Below are 16,839 nucleotides of genomic sequence, written 5' to 3' on the forward strand. Positions count from 1 at the left end.
TTTAATGTTCTCACATTTCTATTTATTGATATTTCCACTAGTTTAAGGTTTCGTTTCTACTTTAATATAAGAACTGGATATGCAATTGTGAGTTACTTTGGCATTACAAGCGTAACAATTATTTGATTTGACAGTTATTTACAAATTCATCATATATGGACTTTATTTTTTTTACATATATTTTTAGATCAGTTTTATCTCACTGGATATGAACCCTTTACAGAGAACTTTAAGCACAACATATAACAGTTGTATAGTAGACTATTTGAAGACTTTTTTTTTTTTAAAGTAAAAGAAAAAATATATTAAAAAATGTGTTTGTATTTGACAAAAAGCTTCCAAAAAAATATTTTGTTTAATGTATTTCAATAAAAATAAAAAAGGTTTGGATGTACTGGGCATATTAAAAATGCTCACACTGCATATCATGGTGCACCCAGGGGTGTTTATATTATGGCGATTGTGAGGCAAAAGTTTTGTCCGTTTTCATAATTCTAACAAACTCTACAAATCCTTCACAAGCCATTTTCACTTTATAGTTTTTTTTAATTAGCTTATTTAATTAGACTTATGGTTAAAGCGTTGAAATATCTTAATGCCCTTTAAAAGGTTGATGTAATGTTGGGTGCAATGTGGATTGGGTGGCAGTCGACGGCAGGGGCCTCGACGACCTGATCCCCGGACACGGAACCTAGCTTTTGGGACATGGAACGTCACCTCGCTGGGGGGGAAGGAGCCTGAGCTTGTGCGGGAGGTAGAGAGATACCGGCTAGATATAGTCGGGCTCACCTCCACCCACAGCTTGGACTCTGGAACCCAGCTCCTTGACAGGGGCTGGACACTCCACTTCTCTGGAGTTGCCCGCGGTGAGAGGCGGCGGGCTGGCGTGGGCTTGCTTATTGCCCCACAGCTCAGCCGCCATGTGTTGGAGTTCACCCCGGTGAGCGAGAGGGTTGCGTCCCTACGCCTTCGGGTAGGGGACAGGTCTCTGACTGTTGTCTCGGCCTACGGACCGAACAGCAGTACAGAGTACCCGACCTTCTTGGAGTCCCTGGGAGGGGTGCTGGATAGTGCTCCAACTGGGGACTCCATTGTTCTATTGGGGGACTTCAATGCCCACGTGGGCAACGACAGTGTGACCTGGAAAGGGGTGATTGGGAGGAACGGCCTCCCTCATCTGAACCCGAGCGGTGTTCTGTTATTGGACTTCTGTGCTAGTCACAGTTTGGCCATAACGAACACCATGTTTGAGCACAGGGGTGTCCATAAGTGCACTTGGCACCAGGACACCCTAGGCTGGAGGTCGATGATAGACTTTGTGGTCGTGTCATCTGACCTCCGGCCACGTGTCTTGGACACTCGGGTAAAGAGAGGGGCAGAGCTGTCAACTGATCACCACCTGGTGGTGAGTTGGATGCGCTGGACGGGGAGAAGGCCGGACAGACTCGGCAGGCCCAAACGTGTCACGAGGGTCTGTTGGGAACGCCTGGCCGAGCCCTCTGTCCGCGCAGTCTTCAACTCCCGCCTCCGGGAGAGCTTCTCACAGATTCCGGGGGAGGTTGGAGACATTGAGTCCGAGTGGACTATGTTCTCCACCTCCATTGTTGAAGCTGCTACTTGGAGCTGTGGTCGCAGGGTCTCTGGTGCCTGTCGTGGCGGCAACCCCCGAACCCGGTGGTGGACACCGGAAGTAAGGGATGTGGTCAAGCTGAAGAAGGAGTCCTATCGGGCGCTGTTAGCTCATAGGACTCCTGAGGCAGCTGACGGGTACCGGCAGGCCAGGCGGGCCGCAGCCCGGGCCGTGGTGGAGGCAAAAACTCGGGCCTGGGAGGAGTTCGGGGAGGCCATGGAGGAGGACTATCGGTCGGCCCCGAGGAAATTCTGGCAAACCGTCCGGCGCCTCAGGAGGGGGAAGCAGTTTTTCACCAACACCGTTTACAGTGGAGGTGGGGAGCTGTTGACCTCAACTGGAGATGTCGTCGGGCGGTGGAAGGAATACTTCGAGGACCTCCTCAATCCCACCATCACGTCTTCCGCTGAGGAAGCAGAGGCTGGGTTCTCAGAGGTAGACTCGTCCATTACCCGGGCTGAAGTCACCGAGGTAGTTGCTAAGCTCCTCGGTGGCAAGGCACCGGGAGTGGATGAGATTCGCCCTGAGTTCCTTAAGTCTCTGGATGTGCAGGGACTGTCGTGGCTGACACGTCTCTGCAACATTGCGTGGCGGTCGGGGACAGTGCCTCTGGAGTGGCAGACCGGGGTGGTGGTCCCTCTTTTTAAGAAGGGGGATCGGAGGGTGTGTTCCAACTACAGGGGGATCACACTCCTCAGCCTCCCTGGGAAAGTTTATTCCAGGGTACTGGAGAGGAGGATCCGGCCGTTAGTCGAACCTCGGATCCAAGAGGAACAATGCAGTTTTCGTCCAGGTCGTGGAACACTGGACCAGCTCTATACCCTCCACCGGCTACTCGAGGGTTCATGGGAGTTCGCCCAATCAGTCCACATGTGTTTTGTGGACCTGGAGAAGGCGTTCGACTGTGTCCCTCGGGACGTCCTGTGGGGGGTGCTCCGGGAGTATGGAGTCCGGGACCCTTTGCTAAGGGCTGTCCGGTCCCTGTACGCCCGGAGCAGGAGTTTGGTTCGCATTGCCGGCAGTAAGTCGGACCTGTTCCCAGTGCACGTTGGCCTCCGGCAGGGCTGTCCTTTGTCACCGGTTCTGTTCATAACTTTTATGGACAGAATTTCTAGGCACAGCCAGGGACCGGAGGGGGTCTGGTTTGGGGACCACAGGATCTCGTCTCTGCTTTTTGCAGACGATGTGGTCCTGGTGGCTTCATCAAACCTGGACCTTCAGCGTGCACTGGCGCGGTTCGCAGCCGAGTGTGACGCAACTGGGATGAGGATCAGCACCTCTAAATCCGAGGCCATGGTTCTCGACCGGAAAAAGGTGGCTTGCCCCCTTCAGGTCGGTGGAGAGCCCTTGTCCCAAGTGGAGGAGTTCAAGTATCTCGGGGTCTTGTTCACGAGTGGGGGGAAGATGGAGCGTGAGATCGACAGGCGGATCGGTGCAGCGTCTGCAGTTATGCGGTCGCTGTATCGGTCCGTCGTGGTGAAGAAGGAGCTAAGCCAAAAGGCGAGGCTCTCGATTTACCAGTCGATCTTCGTTCCTACCCTCACCTATGGTCATGAGCTTTGGGTCATGACCGAAAGAACGAGATCCCGGATACAAGCGGCTGAAATGAGTTTCCTCCGTAGGGTGGCTGGGCGCACCCTTAGAAATAGGGTGAGGAGCTCAGTCACCAGGGAGGAGCTCGGAGTAGAGCCGCTGCTCCTCCGCATCGAGAGGAGCCAGCTGAGGTGGCTCGGGCATCTGTTTCGGATGCCCCATGGACGCCTCCCTCGGGAGGTGTTCCGGGCATGTCCCTCCGGTAGGAGGCCTCGGGGCAGACCTAGGACACGCTGGAGAGACTATGTCTTTCGGCTGGCCTGGGAACGCCTCGGGGTCCCACCGGAAGAGCTGGAGGACGTGTCTGGGGCGAGGGAAGTCTGGGCTTCCTTGCTTAGACTGCTGCCCCCGCGACCCGGCCCCGGATAAGCGGAAGAAAATGGATGGATGGATGTAATGTAACGTTTCTCCTTTCGGTGGCAGTAGTGAGCCTTTGTCAAGATCCACCTCGTCCTGTCTAATTACTCATTGCAACATCTTATGGTAGAAAGTGGTATTACAATGTTAGACCACGGGTCTGAGCTGGCAAGCTGCTGCTTTCAGGTTTAAATTCTTAAAATAAAATTTTATTCATGCAATATAGGCAAGTTGTGGATGAAAAATTGTAATGATCAAACTCGGTCTCAAAGAAATAAACACAAAAGACTGTTAACATCCAGTTTAATGAGATTTTTTTTCTTACATATACAGTCATCTCTACTGACTGGACAGCAACTGTGGCTATTAGTACATTCATGTTGGCACAAAATACTAGGATTTACAAAACGGCTGTTAAATCACTGAAACATGACGACTTGTTGCAACACAGACAGTCCAACTGTACGTCTGCAAAGAGGCTTGAAACCTTCCAATTTTTACAAGAGGAAACAAAAACAAAGATCACAACTTGTACCAGAGTTAGTTGCTGTAGCGTTTCACTATTTCTTCTTGTTAGGCCACTCTCGGGTTCTCATCAAAGATTAATATAGTTTTTAACACAACACACTTTTCTTTTTTTTTGGCATTTAATGATTGTCTGGGAGTCCAGCGGACGTCCCCGTTACCGAGTACAAAACTGTTTTTAAGCTAAAGGCAGATCATGAGGGAGATCACCACATTAAAACCAGATTTACCTTCGACCCGTCCTAATCGGAGTGGCTCAAAGGTTTTCACTGTGCTCTCAGATTCCTGCTGAACCTGTTGGAATCGACACAGTGAAAGGCAATTTCTCCTGCACTTCGAGAAAAAGTACTTTGTTAAATCAATAAACTCCACATCACCGTCCAACTATCTGCCTCTCATGAAGTCTGAAATGAGAATGAAAAACGGAAGCAACCTTCAGAAAGGTTGATACTAGGAGCTCAGTCGCAGCGAGAGAAGACGGCTCACCAGGCACTTAAGGGTCAGTAACGTCCGTGTAGCTTTCAGTTACTGTGTACTTCCAGAAGATGTGCTGAATACAGACCGACCTGTCACGGGCCAGAGTTTTCCCCACCGATACTAAGGCAAGTGGGAAAGATGAGATTGATTGATTGGCACAGCAGCTGATGGGGGAGGAGCACTGAATCACCTGGACAGCAGCTCTGGACTCACAGCCTATGATGCTGCTTCTTCTACTACGTCCTGCTCACCTCCCGCCTACATCCATCCAGATGTGGAGACGGAAACCGGCAGGCGTCTAAAGCTTCAAATCCAGTGTGGGGACAACTAATGAGAACTATCAGGCTGTTTCACACCCATTTTACACTCCATTGTCTGATTTGATTCCCTCTTTTCCCTTTAAGATCAGCTGCACAAGATGGTTCAGTCATATTTGAGGGAAGGGAAAAAAAAAAAAAAAAGACAAATCATCAGCCTCAGAAATCCAAAGATCACAGGATGGACTGCTTATTTAAAACAGTTACCGACTGAATTTGAATCAATATAAAGTTTCATATATATATATATATTCCTATTCAACCAATCTAAAGATTAGCTGCTATTATCATTTGGCAGCCCTAATAAAGAAATTCTAATATTTAACTATAAAGAAGTGTGAACAAACTAAATTTGAACACTCAATCGTCTTTGTTACAAACAATAAAATTGCTCCAACACAACTGGATTTAATAAATGTAGGACTGTTTTCACTATTTCAATATGCATTGAATTTATTATATTGCCGCTCTTTTGTTTTGATTATTAGTTGAGATTTATATTATAAGACCAGTTTTATTTCTTCTTTGAAATTTAACTTTTGATTTTGAATTAATCTTTGTATTTTAGTTCATAAGTCAATGAAATACAATATAAAAATCTTATATTTCAATTTCTAATTTTAAATTTCACGAGATCAAGTGTTCTTACTTTTCAACTAAAGCTCATATCACAATTAACAAAACTGAAAACGAATTTTTTTTTTTTTTTTTAAATTGTTAATGAAGAACCAGGAGTGAAACATATTTTCATAAAAGGTATGTGAAGAGTGGTAATCACAATTAAATGTAGTAACATTTAAACTATACTGAAAAATTTAAACAGAAAAAATGTTAATTGAACAAAGGAAAAGGTGAAAATGCTGTTTTTCTCTCCATTTCAGTTCATGTCCCTCAGGTTTCGAAGGAACATCAGGCCGAGGCTGGACCTCCAGTAGGAGGGTCCCAGGTTTGAATCCTGGGTGCAGCAGGAAGGACATCAGGGGGTAATCTTTGTTTAAAGCCAAGCTTACAGTGCAAGTTAGAATAACTCCATTATAAAATAGAGACTTCATGTTTAATAACTGTAAAACTCAGAAAGTCCAGTTAATTAAATTGAGAAAAATTAAATTCACTGTATTTTCTTTTCTTATTTTTTTAGATGAACCTGAATTTGTTGTCTCATCATCACCTTTTCAATAACCTCCCGCTCATTACTGACCCACAGGAAAGGTGTGATATGATCTAAGCGCAGCAGAAAGCCTCTCAACCATCCAGTGGTCACCTTCAGGAGTGTGTACGGTCAGACTTTCTGCGGTCCGTGTTCATCTGCCCGCTCAGCAAAGTCACCCGTTAGAAACACTAACACTGTCAACACCTGCCGAGCGACCACGAGCCTCATTATGCCACAAAACACACGTTTGTTAATCTGCTGAGGTAAAAAAAAATATCAGAAAAATGTCAAAGTAATTCATTGACAGCTTTCACAGAGAAATTAGGCGATCTCTTCACTGTTTGCATATTTCCAGTCGTATTAGTTCATTAGACAATCCGGCTCCATCTCTCCACTGTCCTGACCGAGCGTTCAGTCTCCTTTAGTGTCCCGACAAAGTTCTTCAAGGCCAGAAGGGCAGAGAAGAGATGAACTATGAAGTGAGTGCACAGGCAGTATGATGGAAGACCACGTCCGGATACTGAGTGTGTGTGTGTGTGTGTGTGTTCAATACAGAAGACATTACAATGCCTTTCCTAAATATTAAAATCCAAACTATTATCACAAAAAAGAAAATATATAAATGGAGCATTAGTGGACCAGACAGCAGAGCTTCAGCTGGAGTGAAGCCAACTCTTTATGACTGCAGTTCCCAAACCTTTTGGTTTTACCGGTGGGGCAGCAGGGGGGCTTCAGATGGGGGCAGAGCACAACTAGTTAAGAACAAAACTATTTGATCAAAGCTCATATTGCAGAACTGAAACTTGTGTGATGGAAACAACTTAAAAATAAAAAAATAAGTCACGACTGTTACAGACTTCATGCTTCATTTTAGTTTATGGGTCTGAGCAGTAGGGGGCCATGCAGTGGCGCAGTGGTTGGCACAGCAGGAAGTTCCCCCGGTTCAAGTCCAGGCTTGAGGGAAGGTTCTTTTTGTTTCCTTTCACAGTCCAAAAACATACAGTTGAGGTTCACTGGAGTCTCTAATGTCCTTTAGGTGTCAATGTGAGTGTGTGAGTCTGTTTTCACACACATCCAGCTGGGATGGGCTCCAATAGAATTTGAATTAAACTGTTATCCTTAAAATTCCAGTTATAATTAATAATTTCAGGCTTTGTTTAATACTTATGTACCAAAGAGGATTTTAATATATTCAGTGCGAATGAAAAATAAAAAAAAACATTTGCGCATAGTGATAAAGTCCTGCGCTCTCTGCTGGGAGAAGATGTGCTACTAGAAAGGCGCAGCATGTCAAGTTTAAGTAATGTCACTTTTGTGCATTAGGTGGCAGTAGTGAGTCACTGCATAATTGAACGTCAGTTTCACAAGTTTGTTGTTTAGTTAGTAGTTGTCAGTAGAATCTGCAGGACAGGCTGGGGCGGGCTGGTCAACATGCAAACGTCAGTTTCCAAACCTACAGCAGAACACCAACGGCATCATGACTGTCGTTTTCATTCAAGTGTTTTACTTTTTTTTTATAAATGTACATACTGCACCTTCAAACAAACAAACCCTGCTATCAATACACAAACTGCAGCTAGCTTAAATCATCAACCTTTGGTATAATTCATAAAAATCTCACAAGAGCATATTTTACTTGTATTATATCAAATGCTTCTTATTTTATATTAAAAAGAAGTGGAGGCTTTCATCACATTTGGAAATGGGCGACTGAAGCAGACCTCAGTGTGTGAAAACCCTAACTCTCATTCACAAGTGCTCTGCTCGACACTTCCTTTGTGTACGTCCCTTAAATCAGTGATCAAATTGCACTTGGATGCAACAGAGGGCAACCTGCCCCACTGGACTTACCTCTGTTGCCCCCAGACAAAGCGAGAGGATTCTTTATCATCATCTCTGCATCCTGAGCCTCTGCGAGTTTGATTTAACTCGGCCAAACACATTTGTCACTCTGCCAGACTCCCTTCACTCCTGAGTTCCACTCCGGGGGGGCTTGTGTGGATCTTGTCATGCGCCCACTCTGGATCATTACTATCGAGCGGTGTAGCCCATCTGATGCAGCTTCCTCAGGAGGATCTGGGTGAGGTCGAAGGTGGTGAAGCTGATCCCCACCGCGATGGGCCCTTTGACCCAGTTCATACTCAGACCTTTGTAGAGTCCGCGGATGAGCCCCTCCTCAGAAACGATGTCCCTCATGGTGCCCAGGATGGTGCCGTACGTGTGACCTGTGACCCCGGCTGTCTGCATGCGCCGCCGCACCACGTCCAGAGGGTACGACGCCGACTGGCCGAGGAGTCCGGCGCAGGCTCCGAAAGCGAGGCGCTCATACGAGTAGGGCTGCGGGCGACCGCTTTGTTCTGTGGGGGAGGACATTCACAAAAAGAAGCAATATAACACCACCGTCTTGTTTCCACTGTATTCTTTGGCAAAACTCAATAAGATAATCCAAACTCCATTAATGTTGCATGGAAAAAGTATTAGAGACCTTATCAATAAATTATCAGATGAATAAATTACCAAAGTTGTGGTTTGTTCTGGGACCAGAAAGCACTCCTAACCCACCTGAAATACTCTTATCAGCCATAACATTATGCTGTAGTTTGTTATGAATGCATCCCCTCACACTATCCAACTGTGCTGCACTGTGTCTTCCAACAGTTTTCTATTGGAAGGGGGGGGGGGGGGGGGGGGGGGGGGGGGGTGTTCATTCCCCTCCTGCATCAGTGGGCCTCGCTGCTCATGATTGTGTCTCATGCATCCAGTGCGATCATATAAATACTTTGGGACTATTATTAACGAACAACTGGACTCTGATGAAAATTGCAAGTCCGTCTGCACAAAGGGCCGTAAGCGCCTGCACTGCCTCCGAAAATGTGCATTTCCCCACACTGACCGAACAATCATGACTCTGTTTTAACTCATTTATCGAGTCTGTTTCATCGGTGGCACAGTTCAGTCAGACCTGGGTGAGAGTGGAAAAACTCACTAAAACAAATGGTGACATGGTCCCGTCATCTGATTGGCGTCTTGTCCAGCCTTCCTGTTCACCACACAGGTCCAGAGGATGGTTTCATCCATTCTTAATAATGACGCCCATCCTCTACGAGGCGAATTTCAGCTTCTTCACTCTGGATGGAGGTTTTTAGTCTCAAGGTGCAGGAAAGTGTAATAAAAGCACCTTTGTTCAAGTCGCCATCACTGAGCTGAATAAAGAAAGTGACATTGCACTTTATCTTATGTATTCATTTTATTTCTAAGCTCTCTTTATTATCATGATTTTTTTTTTTAGTGTATTCATATCCTCCTGATTTTTATGTCAAAGATTGCTTTTTATCTCTCTAAGGTTTGTATTCGGTTTTACGATGGTTTGTGTTCATCTAGTTTGATCTTAATTTATTTACTTATTGGTGAATGGCGGAACACTGAGTACTTTTTCTTTGTTACTCGACCAGTACCAGTACCTGCCTGTCTGGTTCATTGAGCATGTTGGTTTTTGTTTGCTATGGCATGCCAAATGCAATCACAATCTGCAAAACAAATCTACCCACGGGAACGACTCAAGTGACCTTGAGCTCACTGCTTGGACCACCTTTCATAGATCAAAGCAGGACCACCTTTCATAGATCAAAGCAGGAACAACCAACAAGAGCTGCAGGTTTGGAGATGTTCTGGTTCAGCTCTTGTTCCAAAAATCCACTCCAAGGACAGAATGTCCACATGTTTCCTGACACAGCACACCTGCTAACAGGAGCCACGTCGGTGGTCATAATGGCCGACCCGTGTAGACATGTTTGAGTTCAATACCTGCATGCAACTTCTTCAGGGTCTCGTAGGTGAAGAAGCTGAGACCAGCATAGGGGACGACCCCCAGTATGGTGGGAGTGAAGCCTCGATACAGAGTTTTCAGGCCTTCTTCTCGAGAGATCCGCACAAATACATGGAGGATGTTACTGTACCTGAAACACAAACAAAACACTACATATTATTACAAGCATGACAAAGCAGTTAATGGCAACGTTTGCAAGGTGGAAGTAAAAATCCACCCAGCGCACATAAACATGAGTCATGTATCTCACTTCAGTGCTCCTCTGCTCAATAATATTATAATTCAAGATGAACTCTACTTGATATTTATAAAAAGACAGGGAAGCGTCATTACTATTTATTACTTCTATACAGAAAAAAAAAAAAAAAAAGATTTTGGTCAAAGCCAGGGCCCGTTTCATCATTTTTTGTTCTTTAGTAGTTATTGTTTCAAATGTTATACAATTTTTTTGACATCGTCTTATTCATTTACAAATGAGAAGGCAATCATTTAGATTTCATTTAGATAACATAGATTTGTTTGGGAGTTTTTCTTAAATGGATTTATAAAATTCCTTTTTGCTCCGTTCGTACTTATTTTAGCTTACAAGTCATCTGTGACAAAACTAAAAATAACAAGTTTCAGACTCATTGCAGACATAACTTAAAAATCCATTGATCAGGTATAGGTGCAACTGTACATGTATGCATGGATCTGTTACAAATAGACCTACATTTCCTTTGGCGTTACAGCCATCCTTGCTCGCACCATGTCCAGAGGATACGTCAGCATAGCCGCCGTGGTTCCAGCCAGCGATCCGGCCAGCAAGCGTGGAAATGGAGGCAAGGCTCTGAAACGGAACGTTTGAAATGTGTCTCACCTTCACAAACTCCTCATGAATGGCGGTTAAAAACATGAACTTACTTCCCCTGGAAGCCGTAGTAGCCTCCCAGCAGCCTCTTGTACTGCTCATGCGCACAGAATTGGATGGCTGCGTAGGGGATGACCCGCACCATGGTGGCGGAGTTTCCCCTCCACAGGCTGAAGAAGCCATCCTGCAGGTAGGTGCGGTAGATCAGCCTGTAGGCCTCCTGTAGCACAGAAAGTGCTCCGTGTTAATAAAAGGCATGAATACAGGAAGAAAATACTTCCTAAATTTAAGTGGCAAAACTCAACACGAACCTTGGCAGAGAATCTTGCTGAAGACACTGAAAAACAAAGCAAGCAAAGTAAATACAGGGAGTTATTGGAGCGCAGCACTGAAATGGCGGTGCTTGTGCTTCTGATTTCTGACCTGTTGCCGCGAGGAATCCAATAATTATTACATCTTTTTAAATCTTTTGTGAGTTAATCAATCATGATTAACTGTTTTTTCATTTTGAATGTGCAGTACATTGAAACATAACGTATTGCAGTTCATTCAGCCTTTCACAATATGGAAATTGTGCATGTTGATATGAATATTTTATCAAGATTTCTTAGCATAAAACTAGAGAAAATAAGCCCCACAATTTAAATCAGATTTGATAAAAGAGATAATTCACTCTTAAGCAACTGAAAATAAAAGGTAAAATAAGAATACATTTAAAAAAAAAAACGCAGCCTGAACCCAAGTAATCCACATCTGTATATAAAACTCCATGATGTTCGTTCAGGCCATTTCCAGTTTGACGACTTGCCTTGGAAGATGATTTTCGTTCTATCCAAAGGGGCCACTGCCGTCTTGGCCACGGCTCCTGCTAAAGCCCCCGAGAAGAGCGAGTTGATGATGGAGCGCGTGTGTTTCAGGCCCTGCACAGCAATGGAGGATCACAGGTAGATGTCAGCACAAAGAAAACCCAGGGAGTTTCTAAGCCGCGTTAACGATGCAGTTGATGATTAAACCAGTAACATGGGCAGTGGAGGACGTCTGACTGAACAGCTCCGCTCGGTTCACCGATTTCACAAAACAGGAAAGCAATTATCACGGAGACAAAACCACTGAATTACATACGGTACACAGACTGCAGTACGGATACCTCTGCAACACAGCCATTTATTATGGCTAAATAAGGACATATTGTTTTTACTGCTGTGACTGGATCAGTGGGTCTGGATCTAATGTCTAAAATGAAACGATGGGTGAAACAAAAGGGGGGAAAAAAAATGACACCACATGTTGTATATATGGAACTATAAGTTTTTGGGGGGCATTATTTGCACAAATATGAACAGTTAAATTTTGACCCTTGTAGTTTGTACACAGAGGGGAAAACAACACTAAATTTAGTATCAAAATGTCTTTAACGTTCATCATTCTTTACTTGTCGCCAAATGTGTGTTTGCCTTGTTGGTTTGACCGTGTTGAGATCAAAAGGAAGCAGCTGTGTTGGTCTGATTAGTTTTCTTGGAAACAGATATGAGTCCTGTTACATCCAGCTCCAGGTGTTATGCTTAGTTTTGCGTCACAGCAACTTGGTGATCCCAGGACCCCAGACTGAGCCGGGACAATGGGCTGGACGGTGGACACTATGGTGAATAAGTCTGAGGACACTGATAAAACCGTATTTAACCAGGAAACACCAAAGACACAAAGGAAGAAGGTAATCTCTGTCCACAGATTGGTCACGCTTTAAGAACAGTAAAACTTCACACCCTGTATTTGTTCACTTTAGTATACAGAAACAGGCTGATCTTTGTCTCCCTTTCCCATCATATTTATATGCCTGAGTCATTTTACTTGTATGAACTCTCACTTTGTTAGTGTATCCGAATCATATCTATTCCTTCTATATTTTCATACATGTTTTACAGGCTGTTGGTATATCTGTTGGTATATCTGTTGGTATATCGCGTGATTTCTGTTTATATGTTACATGTTCTTTATGCCCTTAATCTTTTTTCGGGGTCAAAAAGTAAATTGAAGTTGCACTATTAAGCACAGCCATGTCCGAATACTGATATTTAATAATGTTTAGTTTGTTTTTATTCATGTGTTTATAAAAACATGATTTGGTCAAAGAAAAAAAAAATGATGATATAAATTGTCTTCTCAAGAGTTGAGATATATGCAGTTATTACAAATACTCACATTACTGTCATTAAGTAATCCTGTGGATTTTTATGATAAACCTGTTGATCTGCATTTTCACAGCCAATAATTAGATTATTTTATACATAAAATTCAGCTTTATTTCTGCATATATTCACAAAACATTTCAACTATATAATAAAACTTTACTCTCAATGCAGATTTTTGGAGAATATTTAAATTAGGTGGCTTCTTTTGACAATGCAAATTAATGGAGCTACAAAGTTACTTTCTGAACAAAGTACTTTGACTTGTGTGGCTATAAGGTGATTCAGAAACACATTCAGGACTCCACCAGGTCTCAACCCAGCCTACAAGTTAATACAATACTTGTATATGTCTTGTAATCATGGAAGCGCTGGAGAAAGATTCGAGTGCGATAACTTGCCTCCGAGTTGCCGTCTGACTGAGTGGAGGAAGCCCGCGGCAGCACTTCTTCCTGGGTTAGTGATGCCCGTTGTTCCTGGACTCCACTTCCCATTCCCGAGGATTACGTGCCGAGCACGCTCATGAACTCACCCTCCAGCCGAGGGGGTCAGCGGCGACACTGGGGGCTGAGGCCACAGAGAGAAGAGAAAACAAAACGCGCACACACACACACACAGGTCGGGTTTAGGTCAGCCTAAATATAAAACTAAAGCAAGCTATTTAAAAAGCTGAAGCTTCTTCTCTTTGTTCTTCTCGTGGAGCTGGATCAGGATCAAGTGACATGATCAGACTCTTTGTACAACAGCCATGCAAACACACTCATAATCTGATGGGAAGTCCATCAGGGAGTACATTTATCCAGAACAAAAAAAAAAAAAACACTTCAGGAAGAAGGTGTTAAACTTTCAACAAGATTATAAATACTATACACACAATCCAGTTACCTCTAACCTACTAAACACACCTGTGACTGCACTATAAAGGCTGAGAGCAAAGTGGAAACACAAGAAAGAAAAGTGAAGGACACTTGATGACTTGTGGGTGAAAGGTGTCTCAACAACATGAGCAGCCCCTCTGCACCGACAGCTGGCTGCAGTTTCAATCCAGATCAACCTCCCACACAGCATTACCTGGACAGGACGTCACAGGAGTTGTTGGGGTATTGTTTTCGGAAGATATTTCTTGTGTCAAATCAAGTAAAATAGTTTTAATTCATTTTGCACCAACATGCGCTCATACAGGTAAGTACAAGCAGAGAAACTATACGTTTATATACAAACAGCATGATTAGATGTGAATTACAGTTACTGAATTACTGAAGAGTTGTGGAACAGATACAGAGAAGAGAAATAATCTGTGAAGCCCCAAGAAGGTGAAACAGTGAGACTTCTCTAATTGAACAGTTGCTTTGTGATCTTTGTAACAGAACAGCAGCTTTGATACAGAAGAGAACAAACATTGTCACATCAAGTGCGCTCTGTCACGTCCTCTCAGCCCGCCCGCGACAAAGATCGTTTGCAAAGAGACCGAGACTTTTAAAGGGACCAGAGATCTCTTGTTTGCTCCAGTTCAGAGTTTGTGGGCGTTTTCATGTCGCCCTAACCAAACCGTTTTCCCCCGAAATGAACTGCTGTCCGGACCAAACAGGGGAATGTGAACACGCCCTTGGGTGCAAGTATATTGTGGCCCAGAGGTTAGAGAAGTGGCCTTGCAACGGGAAGTTTGCAGGTTTGAATCTCACACTGGACAGGTCATCACTGTGGCTGCCTAAGCATGACCCTTGACCCCCAGGAGCGCTGCACTGTGGCGGCCCACTACTCCAAATATGTATTGTTAACGTTAACTGCGAGGAGGACAGGTTAAATGAAGAGAAGGGCTTTAGGGGTTAATGTGTGACTGCTGCAGGTGTGACTGTGATGGACTGGCTACCTGCCCAGGTGTAACCTGTCACTGTGCAACTTGCAGTTTAATGAGTACGTAAAAAAAGATTAACGGATGAAAGAAACCACTTATTGTGCACATTTTTTAAATTTACAAATCTCCCCAACTTTGGAATCTACATGGGAAAAATGAAAGATTTAGTGCCAAGTTTTAATTGTTGACGTACATCTCTTAATACGTTGTCAATACCTTTCTGAAGGAAATTTGTCATTACCGGTACACTCATACAAGCTAGTATTTTCAGCATTTAAATTTTGCAGAACAGCCTCAGGTTTGATGACGTCTTGTGGTCACGGAAACTCCAGAAGATTCCCGAGCCATTGCGTCACAAGATCCAGTTTGTAAACTCGATCTCGCGAGGGCTTGATCAGCACTGGAAAACACCATTAACAATCATTTTCATAATATTTAAGACTATTCTCGTGGCTTGGGAAGCATATTTTAAAGATTATTTCTGGTAGAGTAAGTTTAAAGCTTCTTTAGCATTAACCGACTGACAAAAGATTTATTTAAGCTGCAGTGCACAAAACAATCCCAACGAGATTTGGGGATATTTATGCATCTCAACTCAAGCTGAGGGTGTTTGTTCCAGATATAAATGGCATTTCCAGTAGCCACTTGCGTTGGGGTACATACCCATCAACTCATCTCAATACCTAAAGTCGGTGCTGAACAGACGCCTGTATGTGCACATTTGTACTTTCTATTGCATCTCTATTTCTAAATACCTGCCAAGGCAGGTGTTATTAATTAATGTTAAAACACTGATAACATTTCTGACAATTACTAGGCACGGATCAAGAAATGGTTGATCTAGGTTCATTTATCTCCATCTGAAAAAAATAAAGAAATTACATTTTGCTGTGCATGTCCCATGAGGCATTTCAAGTGTTTTCAGATATTAGAGGTCAAAAGGGAGGTGAGCAGGTTCCTCCCCAGCTGCTCAGGAAATGCAGTAACTTGTGTAAAGTGGACACAACAATAAAGTATTTTACACAGCCACTTCAGGTGTGACTTAGAAGAGACTTTCCAGGTTGTTTTTTTTCACTTTAATTCTATATACAACATATAAAAGGCAGCAAAACCTCACAGATGGTGCGTACACAAGTTGAAATGTACTTAATTACAAATAAAAGTACAAACTACTCTGCATGCATCAGTTACTTTTTCTGCATTGTAAAAACTGACATTTTTTACAAACTTCTTTATTTCTTGCAAAGTAAATAAAGTTTACACTACTGTGCACATTATTTGGCAGTTTTAAAAACAGGACTTGGGTAAAAGACTAATGTTTGGTGTATATCAAAAGGTTTAAACATCCGTGTCGATGCACTCGGTCGCAAAATATTAGTATTCAGCCTGCCTGTTTTGAGCCCTGTATCCAGTACCGACAGGAACGCAGCCATCCTCCCAGCAGCCTGCTCCCTGTCACCGCTCACATACGCCACATTTCTCACCTGGTCAGCGGGACACGGCCGGAAGTCCTCTCTGCTCGGACGTCGCCCACCTGCTGCCCGTTCGGGGGGTCGATGTTTGTGAGTTGAGCTCCAAAAGCAGGTTAAGTAACGTCGGCTAGTCGTTAGCTCCCCGCTACAGCAACGGCGGCGTCAGTGTCGCCTTGTTGGGGAGGACCGACGTTACACTTGACAGAAGACGCGTGACGGCAGTGGCGGCGGTGTCCTCCGTGCGCGAGACCAGCAGAGACTCTCCGGGACAGACCCGCTCCATGCTGTCACAGAACCCCAGCGGACAGCTGCGCGTTAGCTTGACCACCGAGCTTTGACAAGGACGAGCACCGAGGCATTGTGGGAAATGTAGTGTGGAGGAGGAGGGGCCGGCTGGGATAGGCCGTTTGGAGGGGCGTGAGCAGGCACGTGAATTCCCCCCACCCCGTCCAAACTGTCCATTCTTCAACACCTTATGCCACCACTTTCTGGACGCTTTTCTTTTTCTTTTTGTACGCATTTGTTTGTAGTCATTATGTGTCCGTTTCTTGTAAATTGTATAAGTTTGTAAATGTTTTGTATCTGTTTATCAGTGTCTTTG

General features: G+C 44.2%; 1 protein-coding gene across 1 annotated transcript; it reads right to left on the bottom strand.

Annotated features, from left to right (window-relative positions):
- Nucleotides 1–5,510: 5,510 nt before the first annotated feature.
- Nucleotides 5,511–16,590, bottom strand: slc25a42 (solute carrier family 25 member 42). The gene is made up of 8 exons (XM_080472710.1): nucleotides 16,251–16,590; nucleotides 13,313–13,478; nucleotides 11,534–11,645; nucleotides 11,037–11,062; nucleotides 10,779–10,945; nucleotides 10,588–10,704; nucleotides 9,854–10,005; nucleotides 5,511–8,406 (listed from the first exon to the last, which is right to left on the bottom strand). Exons 2-8 carry the CDS (start codon nucleotides 13,403–13,405, stop codon nucleotides 8,081–8,083), a joined length of 993 nt encoding a protein of 330 aa, XP_080328836.1. The 5' UTR covers nucleotides 13,406–13,478; nucleotides 16,251–16,590; the 3' UTR covers nucleotides 5,511–8,080.
- Between the last annotated feature and the right edge of the window lie 249 nt (nucleotides 16,591–16,839).

The sequence above is a fragment of the Lipophrys pholis genome (assembly GCF_963383615.2).
Source record: "Lipophrys pholis genome assembly, chromosome: 1".
In the NCBI taxonomy this organism is placed as follows: Eukaryota; Metazoa; Chordata; class Actinopteri; order Blenniiformes; family Blenniidae; genus Lipophrys; species Lipophrys pholis.